General features: G+C 36.6%; 1 protein-coding gene across 1 annotated transcript; it reads right to left on the bottom strand.

Annotated features, from left to right (window-relative positions):
• Positions 1-25: 25 nt before the first annotated feature.
• Positions 26-10926, bottom strand: LOC116842964 (FMRFamide-related peptides-like). Its single transcript, XM_032812873.1, has 3 exons — positions 10781-10926; positions 5682-6061; positions 26-1565 (listed from the first exon to the last, which is right to left on the bottom strand). Exons 1-3 carry the CDS (start codon positions 10781-10783, stop codon positions 1352-1354), a joined length of 597 nt encoding a protein of 198 aa, XP_032668764.1. The 5' UTR covers positions 10784-10926; the 3' UTR covers positions 26-1351.
• Positions 10927-16575: the final 5649 nt, after the last annotated feature.

The following is a 16575-nucleotide window of genomic DNA, read 5'->3' on the forward strand; positions in this document are numbered from 1 at the left end:
AAACTTTCAGAGAGAGAGAGAGAGAGAGAGAGAGAGAGAGAGAGAGAGAGAGCATAATTACAACACGGATCTACGACTACATCGACGGTGTCTCGAAACTGTCAGATCGTCAAATTTATATGTACACCGAACACGTAGTGAGGCAGGTGGATGTACAGCGCGGTACCGGATATCACATGCGCATCTTGACATTCGCTGTCGGCTTACGGGTGCGCTACAATTTGTTTTCTTTCCATTTTGCTGTATGTGTGTTCACTTTTTGTTTCACTTCCTTCAAAGTAAAACAGGTACACGTGTACAAGCGTAGACGCGCGTGAATGAGCGTTCTGATCGATTTTTGCAATTCCCGAGTGATCGGCCGTGTCGGCTGACTGTGGAGAAATGTCGTCGCAGCGTAGCGTAGCGTAGAATAATATTCGTCATGAAGCGCGGGAACAATCAGCTTTCGTTTGTTCCCCGTCGAATCGAAAGGGCTCGAGCTCGTTGAAGTACGGTTGAATACCGTTCGAATTTCTCGGCCACCGGGAAATCACGAGCGCTAATTGAGACGTTACAGCGGCAAAAGCAAGCGGAGCTTCGGGCGAATGATCAATCACGGTTTCGCCTACCATGGAAGCGCTATTACGAAAATAACAAATCGGAACCGTTTGTCGTGCGTGTTGTGTATTTTTTATTTGGTTCGCCAGTAATTTCATTTTTGCGAGTAAGGACAGTGTGTTGTGGTCGATCGTTCCACTCGGTTGAACGGATATGTGTAACGCAAAATATGGATTTTATAATCGACTATCGAAAATAACGGTCGGTTATTAAACTCAAAAGAGAAAACGGAAAATCTAACGCGAATCGATCGATTTGATTTTTTTGTTCTTCGGAAAAGGACTGACTTTTCCCGTGGAAAAATCGGAGAAAGACGTAGCTTCGAAAAGTGTAAGAAAAGAGATAATATTAATGAAAATACACCGAAAGAATCCGGATGCAGGCGAACCTCGCGTTCGCGCGAGGGAACAAGGAGCAGAAAGCAATTTCCTGCGATTAAATGTCTGTTTCTTCGTATAACCTAGCCAAGATAGATTCTCGCGGAATTCGTTGCAACTTGACAAAATCGATTTAGGCTCGCTTAACAAGTCGACAGGTTTGCTTAAGTAGTACAAGCGCGCTGACAACAACGCGATCCCGGCCGTCGTTTGGAAGCCAAATGCAGCTCGACCGCGGCTCGATCGGCTCGCTAACGAGACCGTGATGCCGCCGATGATGATTCCCGTTGGCACTCGTCGTCGAATCCCCGGGTGAGTCTGCACGAGGCGACCTCGAAGATCGGGCGAGCGTGAGTGGCAGCAACGGCGCCGGGTATTCACTCGTGACGATTCGATTCAATCTGGTCCTCGAAGGCGTCCAGATTAATCTCGCCGGTGATCTTATTCAGACTGTTGCAAAGACGAAGTAGCCTCAGCACGTCTGGATGGAGCTCCCCGTCGCTGATCACGCCGCTCGACACGAGCACCGAACACACCGCGGACAGATCGAGATCGGCCGGCACGACTTGTATGTGTGTGTTACGGCCAAACCTGTTTCAAAAACGTCAAAATGTATAAAATTATTTATTTATCTTGATCAGCGGCAAGAGAAGAGGAATGAGATGAATAGATAGATAAAGGCATTTATTGACATTCTGGAATTAATTCTCTAAGGGATGATTTTACAATAGAAATTTAAACTTGATTAATTCAAGTTTAAATTTCTATTGTAAAATCTATTCTAACAAATCTATTCTATTGTTTAAACTTTATTCTAACAATGCGTTTGTTTTGTTTAAACAGAGTTCAAGTTGAAATCTAAGTTTCTATCATTGAAATTATCATTGAAAAATCGGCCCTCGTATTATAATAGTTGCCACGTGAAGCTTGTCTCGTGTGAGATACTTTGATTTTTTATCTAAAGATCTGAATTTTTTAGTTAAATTATACGAATATGCATAGATTTGTATACAATAAATTGCATACTCTCGCTTATGGTTGATAACAAGATTGAAGGACAAAGATATGTTAAGTCAAATGCTTTCTCTGTCATATAGTATTCTAGGAAAAGACGATTTAGGAGAAATAAAAGAGAGAGAGAGTAAAAGCATAGCGAAAGAGAAAGAGGATACGTTGATCATGTGATCGCTTTTCTTCCTTCGTTCTTTCCATCAATTAGACGATTAGACAAGGAAAGTATCTTACTCCCTATTGCCCTCTCTTATTAATGCTGACTTTATCCTTTCTACAGCAATGCGCAGTCTAGTCTATAGATATATGTAACATTTATATGGATTTGGTTATAGATTTGGTTATAGCGTACAAGTGTGTGGATGTTTGATTAACGTGGTGCGTGAATTTGAAATGATTTTAGTATATTGAATTGAATATAGAGGGTCAGATATAGAAGAAGTTATGTAAGAATGAATGCATATATAGTGTGTAAGTAAAGACAAAACAAGGTGTTAGGTAGTAAAGTACGATTCACGGCGTAAAAAGTGCATAAATAATAGAGATTATGGTGTCATAAGGAACGATTAATTAGAATAGTGTAAGTAATGCAGATAATGCTTAAATTATTGTGATAATTCAGAGGAAATTATCGATAAAAGAAATATATAATAGAGGAGACAAAAGTACATACAAGGGATGGAGGAAGAAGAAGATACAAGAAATGAAGAGGAAAAATATGGTCGTCGAATTGAATAAAGGAACAAGATAAAAGTACACAGAAGATAAATGACACAAGAACTGGTAGGAGAGATGCTATGTAAGAAAGGTAAAGTACAAAGAATAAGAGGAAGGTTGTAGAATATGGAAAACTTCTTGGACGATATAAGCTAAGGAAAATATACTAATACTGATGTGACATTTATAACAGCAATCGCGATTTAACTGAAAAACTTTCATCTAATTCTGAATTCAAGTCTAAATATCTTGAGACGAGTTTCAAGTAATTAATAGAGACCTAAGAACGCGTGAGCTATATTGAGAAAACACAAATAAAATAGATATAAGAAATGTAATATGAAAAAGAAAATATAAACATGGAAGTGTTTGAAAATTGTGTGTTTGTGGATAACAAATATGAAAGGAAAAAGTAAAATAAGAATAAAATAAAAATAGAATGATTAGATACAATTAAGCATAAAAAGAAAATATGAAAACAAATGTGAAAAATGAATAACGTGGGAGAATGAGAAATAAAGATACGTATTTAAAACGAGTCGCGTGCAAAGGAAAGAATGAGAAATAAAGATACGTATTTAAAACGAGTCGCGTGCAAAGGAAAGACAGTAGCCGTAATTACAAGACAATTAAAACACGAAGTAGCAATTCTTCGTTAGAAAGTTAGAATAAAGAAAAAGAAACATATTAAACATTTCGAAAAGCTATTTTAGCAGATCTGATTATACTGTCGGCATCAACGCGAATCTATGTATCTTTGACAAATTTTTCAGTCGTTAAGCCATTCATAAAGAATTATACAAATATCGAACTTTATAGTTCTCGTCGAAATCGAAAAATTTTGTGCGTGGAGAATTTTTGTCCAACAGGTATTCTTTCCGACTTCTCTCACGCGGAAGCACTTTCATGCCGACTGGACTATTGATAACTAGTTGTTCCACATCTGTCCTATATCGTACCTTCATATCCTACATCGTTCAAAATACATGAAAGCGCATCTCCTTGACACGCGTCGCGACGCAATTCAGAGGAAAACGAGATAATACATTAACTATAACCGGGAAAAATGATCGTGTTACACGATGCGCGAGAGTTTCCGGTGTCCTTGCGGCGTAGGAGGCAGAGCAAAAGCAGGCTGAGATGAGTCTCTGGTGCATCGGTTACAGTATAACGTCACCGACCATTTCCCCGCTTTAAAGTCTCCTCCGATTGTGACACACGATAGTTAAGTGTTGCGCTCGAGAGCCTTTATACTCTTACGTACGTTACACGCGCCCGCGCGAGCGCGCGTTATTTTCTTTTTTCTGTGCGTCCTTATCTCTAGACGACCTTACGGCAAATAATAATTCACAATTTTGCGGCCACTCACGACGCTTCCATGAATATACATGCGCTACACCTATATTTATCAACGTACACCTGTGTTCTTGCTTACTGTATACATCACGAATATTGCATGCGAGCTCATCGCGCTACACCCTGTTCTTTCTTGAGAAGTTGTACCTGACAATATTGCTGCGATATTCAACCCGACCTCGTTGCTTAAACACCGCGCAATATACGACATCGCGTAAAATGTGTTTGTGTAACAGATTTTTAATGGAAATTTGGTACGTTATATGCATCAATATATATGAATATCCGAATGAGCATACTCATAAGGAACATTCGCGAAGTGTGTGTCTCCGATTTCGATGAAACTTGGCATATTTGTAGAGTGACCAAAAATAAGAGACCCATATTTTTTTTATTGGCAATGGCGCAGGTTTAAGGGCCGAAACCTCAAAGTTTCATGCCCTTTTTACTATCTCTATAACTGTTGGAGATAGAAAAAAAACTTTTTAGACAAAAGTTATGCGGTTTTTTATCAAAAATAAAATGGGCTAAAGTTTTTTTTCTATCTTCAATAGTTACAGAGATAGCAAAAAGGACATGAAACTTTGAGAGGTAATTTCACTCCTTAAACCTGAGCCATTGTCGATAAAAAATATGGGTCTTTTATTTTTGGCCATTCTATAAATATGCCAAGTTTCAACGAAACCGGAGACACACGCTTCGCGAATGTTCCTTGTCAGATAGATACATTAGTAAAACAATTTCGTTGGTGTTACTAAATTTTCCGTTGCTTTATAAAAATAGGGATCAAATAAAAAACTTGTAGATTGTAGGAACAGAGAAATTTCTGTAAGAGGTTTCAACTCAGCCGATTGTTATCAGTTATTGCAACCAAGTTTCACGACAGTTTCATGAATTTTCAAAGAAACCTTTTCGGTTGAAGTAACAGAGACATCACATCATGGTTGAATTTTCATCTTGTCTGTATTCAGTTGCATAAAATGAGACTTTTCTTCCTGCGTAAATGTTTGTAAATTTTGCAGTAACTTTATTAGTCGACTTGTTGCATTTCTTATTCGTATGGTACTCATATTTAGTACGTAGAAATACGAGAAAAGAATCATCAAAATTAACTCAAGATATCATGTAAAATGTAACATGAAAATCTGAACATAATACATAGAAATCTGAGTGTAATTTTCAATAAATCTGTTATATTAATGCGATAAAAAATATAAAAAATAATGTAAATTTAAAGATTAATTTTACCTATAAATATAATATAAATTTAATTATTAATTCCATATTTTCTTTATCAATTTAATTGGAAAGATTTTAATATTTTCATCATCGATTGCTTCATGTCGTGGTGGAGAAGTCTATTTGGGAAATCCTTTAAAAAATGTTACTTTAATTTGTTGCAACATCATAGTTCCAACGAGAATTAATGCAAAATCGAATATATCCGAAAAAGCCACTGCGCAATTACCCAAAGTGCCGTAATTTTCCCATAATTAGACTTCCCTCATTGCTAATTAAACTTTCCACTCGTAGAATCCTCCGTTCAAATCCTTTGTTCATGAGTCGATGTTACATCCCGACATTACCGGAGTTCGAGATGCGATAACAAAACGAACGAGTTACCTGATGAAATTCGCGTCGTTCCTCCCTCGCTTGAAGTTGGACCGGCCGAATCTGATGACGACGTCCGATTGCTTCCATCGCGGATGCCTGCTGACCTTCGAGTCGGCTTCGCCATCCGACACGAGATTCTCATATGCAGCTTGACCACGTCCGAACCTGATAAAGCTGGAGGAACTGCTACGTCTTTCCTTGGAGTCCGCGTCTTTGCCATTGACGCTACTCTCGTCGATGCCGTGTCTCTTCAGCACATACTCGAACTCGTTCGGTGGATCCTTGAAGATCCGAAGACTACCGTCGTCCTTGAGTGGCGTCAAGATCGACGAGGACGCGAACGCCCAATTGCAGAGAAACGCCGTCGCGTGAAGAGTCCAAAGTGTGATCTGCGTCGGCATGAAAAATTGCATTGCGAAATTGATCGCGTGTTTAACGCACTCTGCCACGCGTCTTATCACGAGTTGGTCTTTAGAACTCATCAGACAGTCTAGCCTTAACCCTTTTGCCGCGGAAAGTACAGGATGAGGCGCGTAAAGTGTGACAAGTGAATTTCAACAATTGACGACAAAAGATGTTATGAGGCAAAGTTAAAATGCTTTATATGTTCAGCCAGATGTGTATGTGTGCGTGCGTGCGTGCGTGCGTGCGTGCGTGCGTGCGTGCGTGCGTGCGTGCGTGCGTGCGTGCGTGTGTGTGTGTGTGTGTGTGTGTGTGTGTGTGTGTGTGTGTGTGTGTGTGTGTGTGTAAGGTTACATTTTTGGATATATTTATTTTTTGTATATAAATGCATCGAAAGAACTGAATTCATCTCTATCAGACGGTGAATATGTACAATTGCCTATATCTGTACGATTTCCAAATGAAGTACCGTGGTAAAAAAGTTCAAACTAAGATCGCGAGTTGTTTACAATGACGGACAGAAGGATTGATACACTTTTGATACGTTTCAAAATTTGACATAGAATATAAAATGAGGCGCGTCATATGTAAATATCCCTAAAAATATGAGTAGTAGAAATAAGATTTTATCAAGCAAATTTAAAATATTTTAAAAGTTACAACTGTTGGATACAATTTAATTTTCTCTATATAAAATCGCAATTCAATAAAGAATCTATCTTTTGAAAATTTTTTAAGAACCAATTTTTCCATTAGATGTCGATTGGTTTTTGCATTTTTCTGAGAAAAAGTGTATAAATAAGAGCGTGAAGTCTATTTTTTAAAGCTACACTTTCTGAACTATTTTGCAATGTTTCTATTTCCTTTTCTCTTCCACCAAGTGCCAAATACGTGTTAATATGTCTACTTTTTTTAATTGCAGACAGTGCAATTCAGCGCAACTATAAGAAAACAGATCTCTTTATACTGGCGGTTGTAGCTATTTCCACCCCTTCCCTGTTCGACCTCCTAAGAGTGTATTCCATTTGGCGATCGCGTTGCCGCAAGCATCATTCTTTTTCTGTTTAACATCAAGTGAGAAACAAGGATAAAACGATCATTAAGTGAAACCTATCCTGAATCGACTCAAATCGACCGGACGACGTTTTCAACGTTAGTCTGACGATCCCGTCAGACTCGAGCTACAAGAAACAAAGCTGCATCAACGACAGTGTAAGCGTCGCGGGATCGTCCGAAGTGGAACAGATCTTGCGTCACGCGAGGATTTATAATTATCGAGTCGGGGCTTGACTATGATGTTACAGATTTATGTTCGCGATCCCGTGTCGCGCGATCTTCGCCGTGAAGTCGCTAATAAGTGACTTCGTCGCGACAATGCGTAATTGATCTGTCTTGGATAAGCTAGGATTACCGGGGTGCAACAGGAGCGACGTCGCGCGTCGTGTAGTGTCCCGTCGCGCGTCGCGTCGCAGTAAATTCTATCGGCGCATTATTCCTCGGCATTAATATCCTGTTTAGCAATATCACGGCGCACCGAGCAAGATTAATGCGGCAGCGCCTTACGTTACTTTAATTAACTCCCGTGTACGCGACTGCCCTTCATAATTGTCACGAACGTCGCCCACGAATTCGCCACGAACGTACTTCCTGGTAAGAAGCCGCGGCTTAAGGGAGAAATGGACGTTAATGCGTAACAGGTAGACAGCTGAATTCCACCCATCTCTCGATTAGCGGGCCTCCGCTTTCCCCACGCACGGCTCGCGTTCGGCTAATATTAATATCCGAGCTGTTGAACGTGGCTTTTACGTGTCATCAAGTTCGGACGGGATATCTCGTCCCTAAAGCTTCGGAGATTAGCCGCCTAATCCTTCGCCTGCTACTTTGGGGGTCGACTTTTCCATCACGACAACATTCCCCGACAATTACATGAATAATTGATCTAGTCGAGGAGTCGGTCGTCCGATAAACATCAAGTAACAATATTGTTATATTAATATTAATTATATTAATAATAATTAATATTAATATTAATATTTATTAATATATTAATAAATTTATATTAATATTAATTTTCTATCACAAAGGTTCTTTGATGTTCAGTCAGAAAGCAAATAACAATTAAATCCAATAGCTAGGTGGAGTTGTCTCTAAAAAAGGAGTTTTATTTCCACAAAAGAAAAATTTATTTCAACTTTTCATAATTCTTGTAAGTTTTATTAAAAGGTTTTATTTGAAGTGTAAAAGGTTTTATTAAGTAAATTTCTTTTTGTTAAAACAAATAAAGTTCTTTTGAAAACTCATAGACTCTACCTACTTGCTTTTTAATTTTGTAAATTTTCATTCAACAATGTAAGCATAATATATATGCTAATATATGCTTTAGCATACTGACACATGTCGTGTATAATAATTACATTGTTAAATTGAAAATTGTAACATTGATGTAACGTTACTGTTACTGAATGTTTATTGGGTTTTGATTAATGTGATAAAGGGAGTGAGCAAGTTCTCATAAGCTTTTAGTCCCATTTTGAAAACTTAAATTACTTTTTGATAAAATTGTGGCTATATCGATGAATAGATTAAAAATATATTAGTATCAAAATAATACTTTTTACTATTTGGGAGAAAATGGCCAAAAATAAATGGTATTGCGTTAGGATCCTTACAGGAATATAGAAAATATTGCAAGAAATAAGATAAAAGAATCTCTGTCAAAATAAAATATAATAGGGATTATAAATGCTAATAATATTTATTAATTTAGAGTGACTTTTACGAAGCTCCGATTGACTTAATCATCGATTAATATTTTTTGCAACCAGCAAATAGCTATTGACCAATTCTGCTAGTTATAACATAATTAATCGAAAATTACCTTAATTGGAGTTTGATAAAAATCATTCTAAATTAATAATTATTAAAATTTATAATCTGTGTTCTTTTATTGATAAAGGCTTTCATCTCTCATTTCTTGCAACGTTTCCTATACGTTTCCTGGAAGAATCCTTACGATATCATTTATTTTGATAGAATCTTTTTGAGTCATTTTCTTTCAAATGGTGAGGCGCATCACTTTAATATTTATATATCTATAATGTACTCATAAATAGCTACAATTTTTTTAAAAAATAATTTAAGATTTCAAATGCCGCAAAATGGGGCTAAACTTGACCCTTTGTAGTGTCAATGAAAAATTCTGTTTTGCTATGTGTTGGTACAGTTTATCTTGTGAGGTAGAGAAATTATCATGAGGATTAAATATTTCGAAGAAGATTTTAACTGATACCATAAAACTTTTCGTTCCCTTTTTGTCTCGTTTTTCTTTTTACTTACCTACGCGATCAATATTATACCTTGGACAAAGAACTGTGACGGAGACGTTCTTTTATCTCGTCGTCTCTTAATTGAATGTAACGGTTAACATTGTTACGAAAAGTTTCCCAACAAATGGGACCGCTTGGTGCGAGTGCAGGATTGATATTGCGTGCAAAAATATGAAGTAGGAAGAAGAACTACGATAAATCTCGCCGAAATTGTGAGCGGGAAACTGTGAGCGAAATAAAATCAACACCGGTCATTTATCCACACGAAAGGGAACATACGAGCTCACGTCTGCCTTCAACAGCGAGAGAAAAGTGAGCTCCCGACGGTTAGGGTTAAATGAAAACCCGATTTAACTGAAGCTATTGCAGGATATATATTCTAATATCGCGAGGGTAGAGCAACTCGTGCAAAGACGCGACAACGTATTACCGCGAAAACCAACGACAAACTCTTGCTAACACGGACAGCTACTACCCCTACGTAAAATTGTCCGTCCTCTCCCTTGTCCCCTAACATCGCGATCCTCAAAACCGCAGAAGTACTTTATTCCTCGGATCAACGCCGCGGATCGCGTTTGTCAAGTGTAAGATGAGGAAACACGTAAGCTATAAAACTTAAACGGTAAGCAAACTAACCAACTACATTCAATGATACCTCTTATAGTCCAAGAATAATTAATTGCGATTAATTTTCTTACTACCTACGTTTTTCTAGGTGCCATGACCTTCAAGTCGCGAATCACGCGGCTCTCAAGTTCATACAGTTCGATCTATATGAATCTATCGCAAGGACTCCTTCGTCTCCACTTTGATGGAGCCGATATCATCCGATAGTAAGAGTAAAAAATTCATGATCGCTTGATCCTCGACGATGTTCTGACCCGTATAAGGTAACGTTCATGTAGCTTTTCCCCAGAAGCGCAAACATGAAAAATAAAAAGTTTCCTATATCTATTGTCGAAGAATTGCTAAGATCGTCGAGTTCACGCGAAACTATCTATTTTTCATGTTTCTTGAAAATAAGTAAGATCGCTATCTAGGAAGTTAAAACATGAATCTTTTTCCCTGGTGTAAACTTGTGAAAAGTGAGAAATCTTACCTTGAAGATATATTGGAAATATTTACTTTTCACGAATCTACATCAGAGGAAAGGATTCATGATCGCTTCCAAGTGTCGCAAGATTACTCACTCCTCATACTAGCGAAAGTAATTACATGATCGACAAGCAAGATCGAGTTCACGTAAAAAAATTCATGACTGGCACCCAGGCCGAGATCGAGATGACCAATTCGATTCCGATTCATCGGCGGCGGCGCGTCGATAACGTGAAATCGCGGAGAATCCTCACTCACTCGCGATAACGATAACGAAGCACTCACCATGCTGCCGTAACCGTGGATGTCCGGCTCGTTGGCGCGCAGGTGATCGGTGCGGCGAACGGACGCGGATGTGAGCGCCGTAAAGAGGAGGGTACAGCACACGGTGGTGTAACGCGACGGTGTTCGGTGGCGTGGTGGTTGTTGGTGGTGGAATGGGTGTCCGGGGTTGGAGATGACACCCTTTATATAGGGGCTACTCTCTCTCCCTCACTCCGGGCGCGCATACCCCCGCGCCGCTTCTCCTTGCCGGCAGCGGAGGAGATGGTCTCACCTGAGTTATGATTGGCCACGGCGAACAACACGATACCTCTACATTATTTTGATTCAATTACACCTCTACCGGCGACTACTACCGACCTACGTAATCTCCTTTATTATTTATGACCCTCGGCAAATAATAATCATCGGGGCGAATGCGAGTCCTCCCCGTCGCGGGCGACATTGTCGACGACGCCGAACGTCGAGACTTTTTTTCCCCTCTCTCTCCCTGTCTCACTCCCATTTTCTTTCCCTCTTTCTCTCTTCCTCCCTTGTTCCCTACCTTTCTTCTCCTCTCTTTCCTCCTCGCCTATTCCTTCTCCCGTGGCTTCACGAAGGAAAACAACGATACCTCAACTTTTCCGCCTCGCACGAGCGCGCCACTTCGGCTTGTTCATGAATGCCGAATGAAATGCAACAGGTAGAACGTGTGCTTCTCCGTTTACTCATAACTCTATTTGGGTTTATGCGACTCCCCATTTTCTTATCGCGATGTGACATCTCGCTCTGAGGAAACAGCGAGGAAATATTTTTCCGTCTCGTCGCTCATGCGGTGAGATTGCTTCGCGATTGGTTACGGTGGTTGGGCGAGTCGCGAGAGAGATCAACTATTCTGACTTCCGTCGATTTTCTCGAATGATGACTTAGCATTTTGAAGACCTTAGAGCGCTTTTGGTAGCGCACGAAATGCATTACGCGAAAGCTCGTGGAGGTTACGTCTGAAGGTCTGAACTTTGTCTTACCTTGTACGTTACGCAAGGCGCCCATATCTCACGAGAAAACTTCGCGTTAATGAGAACTTACTTTCTTTTTAAACTTTTACGGATAAGAAATTTGATAAACAAAGACGAATGAAGAAGCGGAATGAAATTTTGCTTGTACATACACAGCGCCATGAATTCCCTACATTGAGAGTTCCACAATTTTCGGTCTTATGTGAATAAGATATATATTTAAATATATAGATATATAGAATATTGAAAGCATTATAATAACCAAGCATAATTAAAACCATTATATAACCCTACCATTAGAATTAGAGTTTCTTATACGATTTTCAGTCTCAAGCATGATGTGTAAAGTCGAAAATTGTGTACCAGTCGATCTAGGGAATTGTAAAATATCCAGGACGCTGTGTATAGTCGATCGATTTAGATACAATGAATTTAAGAGCTTACCAAACTGTTCAAATTGAGAGTCATTACCGATAGGCTTATGCAGTAATAATTAAGGTTGCGAATAATTAATTACTTTTTTAATTAATTATCGTGTTTAGTGAACAATTAATATAAGCCAATTCAATTAGAAGCCATTTAATTGATAACTGAACTTAGCAAATTTAATTAAAAGCTATTTTACTTACGATTGATACGAACAAATTCAATCGAAGACCATTCAGTGACGATTGATATGAGTAGTGAGCTTTCCTTGTTTTTTGGAGCTCTTTGAATTTCGGGCTCTTTCGTGTCTGATTCCTTCTTATGATTTATTATTTGTGATTGTGTACATCATTAAAGTCGATCTCTTTACTTAAATAATAAGAAGTTATAATAATAATAGTTAATAATATAATTACTGCGCAAGCACATCGGCTCTCAATTTTAACAGTTTAGTGAAATCCCAACTTTATCGTATCCAAACCATTTTGTGAAACTACCACATATTCATATACGTACTCTCTTAAAGTGAATCAGTGAAACGTCATTGAAAGCAATAAATATACACTGATTTACAGCTATAAGTACAGCACTGAAACTGCTCAGTGCTATACTTTTAACTGATATCAGTGACTATTCATTGATTCACTTTAACCCTTTATAGGGCAAGACTCCTTGGATATGACAAATGAGTTTTTTTCTTTTAAACTTTATTAAAATTGTCCTTAGAGACAATATTATTTTAATGTCATTTTTGAGACTGAAAAGAATTGTTGATAAGAGATATCAATCGGTATAACTGTTACATCGGTGACCATTCAGGGAAAACGTTTAGAACAACTCCCGATTCTCTCGACCAATTCTGTACTGCTGATACGACTTATGTACCAGTGCCCTATAAAGGGTTAAGAGAATATTCATATGTGTAACCCACGCACTTTGTTTGTCGGGTCAAGCTGTTACTTAGGTATTAATTATACCACATTTTAATTATTACTTATTGTTCTAATTATATAATGTTTGTATGCTACTATTTATTTTATATATTCTTACACTAATTACTAATAATTACAAATTTTATCATATTATTACTTAATGCATACGATATTAATTATACATGAAGTAAATTACACGATATCAATTATTACTTCTATTTATCTATTACATTATACCTATTATTACTTCTAACATATTATTACTTAATACGATATTAGTTATATATGAAATCAATTATACACGATATTAATTATTACTTCTATTTAATTATATGCAGAACGTTTCTGTCTTATTCATTTATTTTTAATAATAAAGGAATTGCGCTCTTCTCTTTCATTCTCATTTAAAATTAGATTTGCATTTAAAATTATTATGGAACTCAACTAATCTTTGACTATTTGCTGCAGTTTGATGCAGAAGCTATGAAAAGCAAGCTTCCTTTATTTCTTCCTTAGAATAATCAGTGTTTAACAGAAATATCAAAACACCGATAATCTTATAACCATGAATGAACCATTGAAAGAGAGGAGCTTCTTACAAGCGAAACCTGCGTCTCTCGTGCATGTTTGCAAGAGTGACGCGCGCGTACGACGAACAATGCGTATAATCGATATGTGCATATATATTTGTCGTGATGCTTGTCGGTCGAAGAAGTCCGTCGAGAATAAGATTGGGCCACGTAGCGCGTTGTTGCATAAGCTCGCATTCAACTTTAATATTGACGTAAAGATCACCATCTCCCTCTATTGCCGGCACCGAACTGACTGTTGCATAAACGCACGTAATTCATACTCGTTACTGCAGGATGTAACGGTAACGAGACGTATATACACTACATCGAGAGAAACGCGTTCTCACACTACGCGCCACACTGTTGCGCAGTGTCCGTTCTTATGGACAAAAATCGATATGTGAAACCTATCCAAGATATCAATTTAAAATTGATAAATATATAAATTATATATGGAAAACAGTGTTCACCTTATATAATCACTGGCTAAATTTAAAGCAATTGAGACAGTGAGACAAAAGGAGATAAATTGCGGAAAAAGCGATACACTATCGACTCTTATTATTAATATCAATAATATATAATATTATTATATGATTGATATTTTATATCAATTGAAATAAAAATTATACTAAAATATATTTATATTATATTAAAATGAAAAGTAAATAAGTGAAATAAGAAAATTATTAATAATAAACAAGTAGTATAACAGTTTTAATTAAATAATACAACGATCTTAATTACATTTATGTTTACAAAATGTGTTTTGTTTATCAATTTCTGTTGGATTCAACTGGAGTCGTGCTAACACCCGTGCCCGGCACTTGCATTCTAGTTGCAGCATTTCACTTCTAAATCGCTTAGGTGCACACTTGCGCAGAAAGTTTTTTTCTCATATAAATAATGCTTCGTACTTACAGTGTATATCAACATTAAAACAATGTAACTCAATGCATGTGACATGATAAACATTTCTCTCATTTTATGTAATTTATCAGGTGTTTGGATTATGAATTCAATTCTCTAGTACTAATTTATTATGAAAAATATGAGTTCTTAATAAGTTGTAAGAAGTTCCTCTCTTTCAATGGTTCATTCATGGTTATAAGATTATCGGTGTTTTGATATTTCTGCTAAACACTGATTATTCTAAGGAAGAAATAAAGGAAGCTTGCTTTGCATAGCTTCTGCATAAAATTGCAGCAAATAGTCAAAGATCAGTTAAGTTCTATAATAATTTTAAATGCAAATCTAATTTTAAATGAAAGATGAGAATGAAAAAGAAGAGAAAAATGAGAATGAAAGAGAAGAGCGCAATTTCTAGAGTTTATTATTAAAAAGAAATGAATGAGACAGAAACGTTCTGCATATAATTAAATAGAAGTAATAGGTACGATTTTACTAACAAGACAGTTCTTTTGATTCGCTCCAATTTCTGAAACTGTCAAGTCGATACAAAATTTGTATTATTTATGCGTTTTATTACATTTTAGACACTATGTTTTTAGTTTCAAAAAGAAAATCTTTCTATATCACGTTTCATAAAGAAGCTTTTTCCATGAAAACAGGCTCTTCGCAACACTGTGCGTCGCTCTGGCGAGAGCAGGGTCCCTATTTTTTAAATAGTTGCGTATATGTAAGTTTTATTGCGCAGGTTTAATCATACTATAAAATAGCTGCGCAATGAAAATTACGTATACGTAAAAATTTCAAAAATAGGGGCCCAGGACGGGTACCGACGGTCTCATCTCTGATCCTAACCAAGTTTCGACACGTAGTTGGTTGCGAGACATTTCCAAATTGAAAGTCGCGTAATTTTCACACAAGAGTGCGAGTTCCGCAATTGTCAATTTATCCTTCACATATTCTACACTTGAGAGAAAAGAATATCTTAAAATAAAAGATATTTATACAATAGGTACTAATAATAGATTTACTTACACTAATATATATATTTTTGGATTAAGAAAAGATTGTCAAATGAGAGTTTATATGTTTTTTTAAATCGTAGATTTTCATGAAAAGAAAAGCAATTGTTTATTTATTCAAATTAAAAAAATTTTAATTGAAGAAGATTCTGAGGCTTTATGTCGCATTTTCAATTGGCGCATCAATGGAATCATTCATAAGTTTACTATTTATTATAAACAGAATTATATATTTCTGTACATTTATTTAATTATCTAAGCAATTAATATTAATTTGAAGCAAAGTTGAGGTAGATATATATACAAGATTTCGAATAATTTACTACGAACAGGTAGATAAGGTCAAACTGAGCACGAAAGTATCATCTTGCAAACAATAACGTAAAATTTTGAGTCATTAATTAAAAAGTGATAGAGAAATTTTTTGTTTAGTTTAACCTAATCTATCTGTAACTCTGTAGTAAATTGTTACAAAAATTGTTACAAAAAATTGGAAATAGAGAAATTTTTTGTTTAATTTGATCTAATCTACATATGCAACTTTGTAGTGAACTGTTACAAAAGTTGTTACAAAAATTGTAACAAAAACTTTTACAATAAGTTAAAAGTAGACATTTAAAGTAACAACCTTGAGACACGTAAAATGTAACAACTTTTAGTTTCAAATATCTCAACTCTTGAATGGCCTTTTTATAATTACACAAGCAATTAAATAATTATTAATTATAAATTATTTCAATTGTTATATAGTGAAAGTTTCAATGCATTATTAACAAATTCATTTTTCCTTACAACTCGCGTGAGTGAACATATTATTAGTATTTCCTGAATAAATGCTTCTTATATTTTAGATATCTTTTCTCTCGATGTCAGAATGGGATTGTGGAGGATTTTTCTTTTCGAAAAATTTTCATACTTCCCGATGAATTCGTTTGAATTCAC

The sequence above is a fragment of the Odontomachus brunneus genome, unplaced genomic scaffold (genome assembly GCF_010583005.1).
Source record: "Odontomachus brunneus isolate Ranch 3 - 2012 unplaced genomic scaffold, Obru_v1 Obru_scaffold_028, whole genome shotgun sequence".
Taxonomy (NCBI): Eukaryota; Metazoa; Arthropoda; class Insecta; order Hymenoptera; family Formicidae; genus Odontomachus; species Odontomachus brunneus.

What these genes read in the sequence shown, in the direction of transcription:
- LOC116842964 (XM_032812873.1), bottom strand. An exon ending in AACGACGCGAATTTCATCAG is followed by an intron (nt 1,566 to 5,681) that starts GTAACTCGTTCG and finishes TTTTTGAAACAG; the next exon opens with GTTTGGCCGTAACACACACA.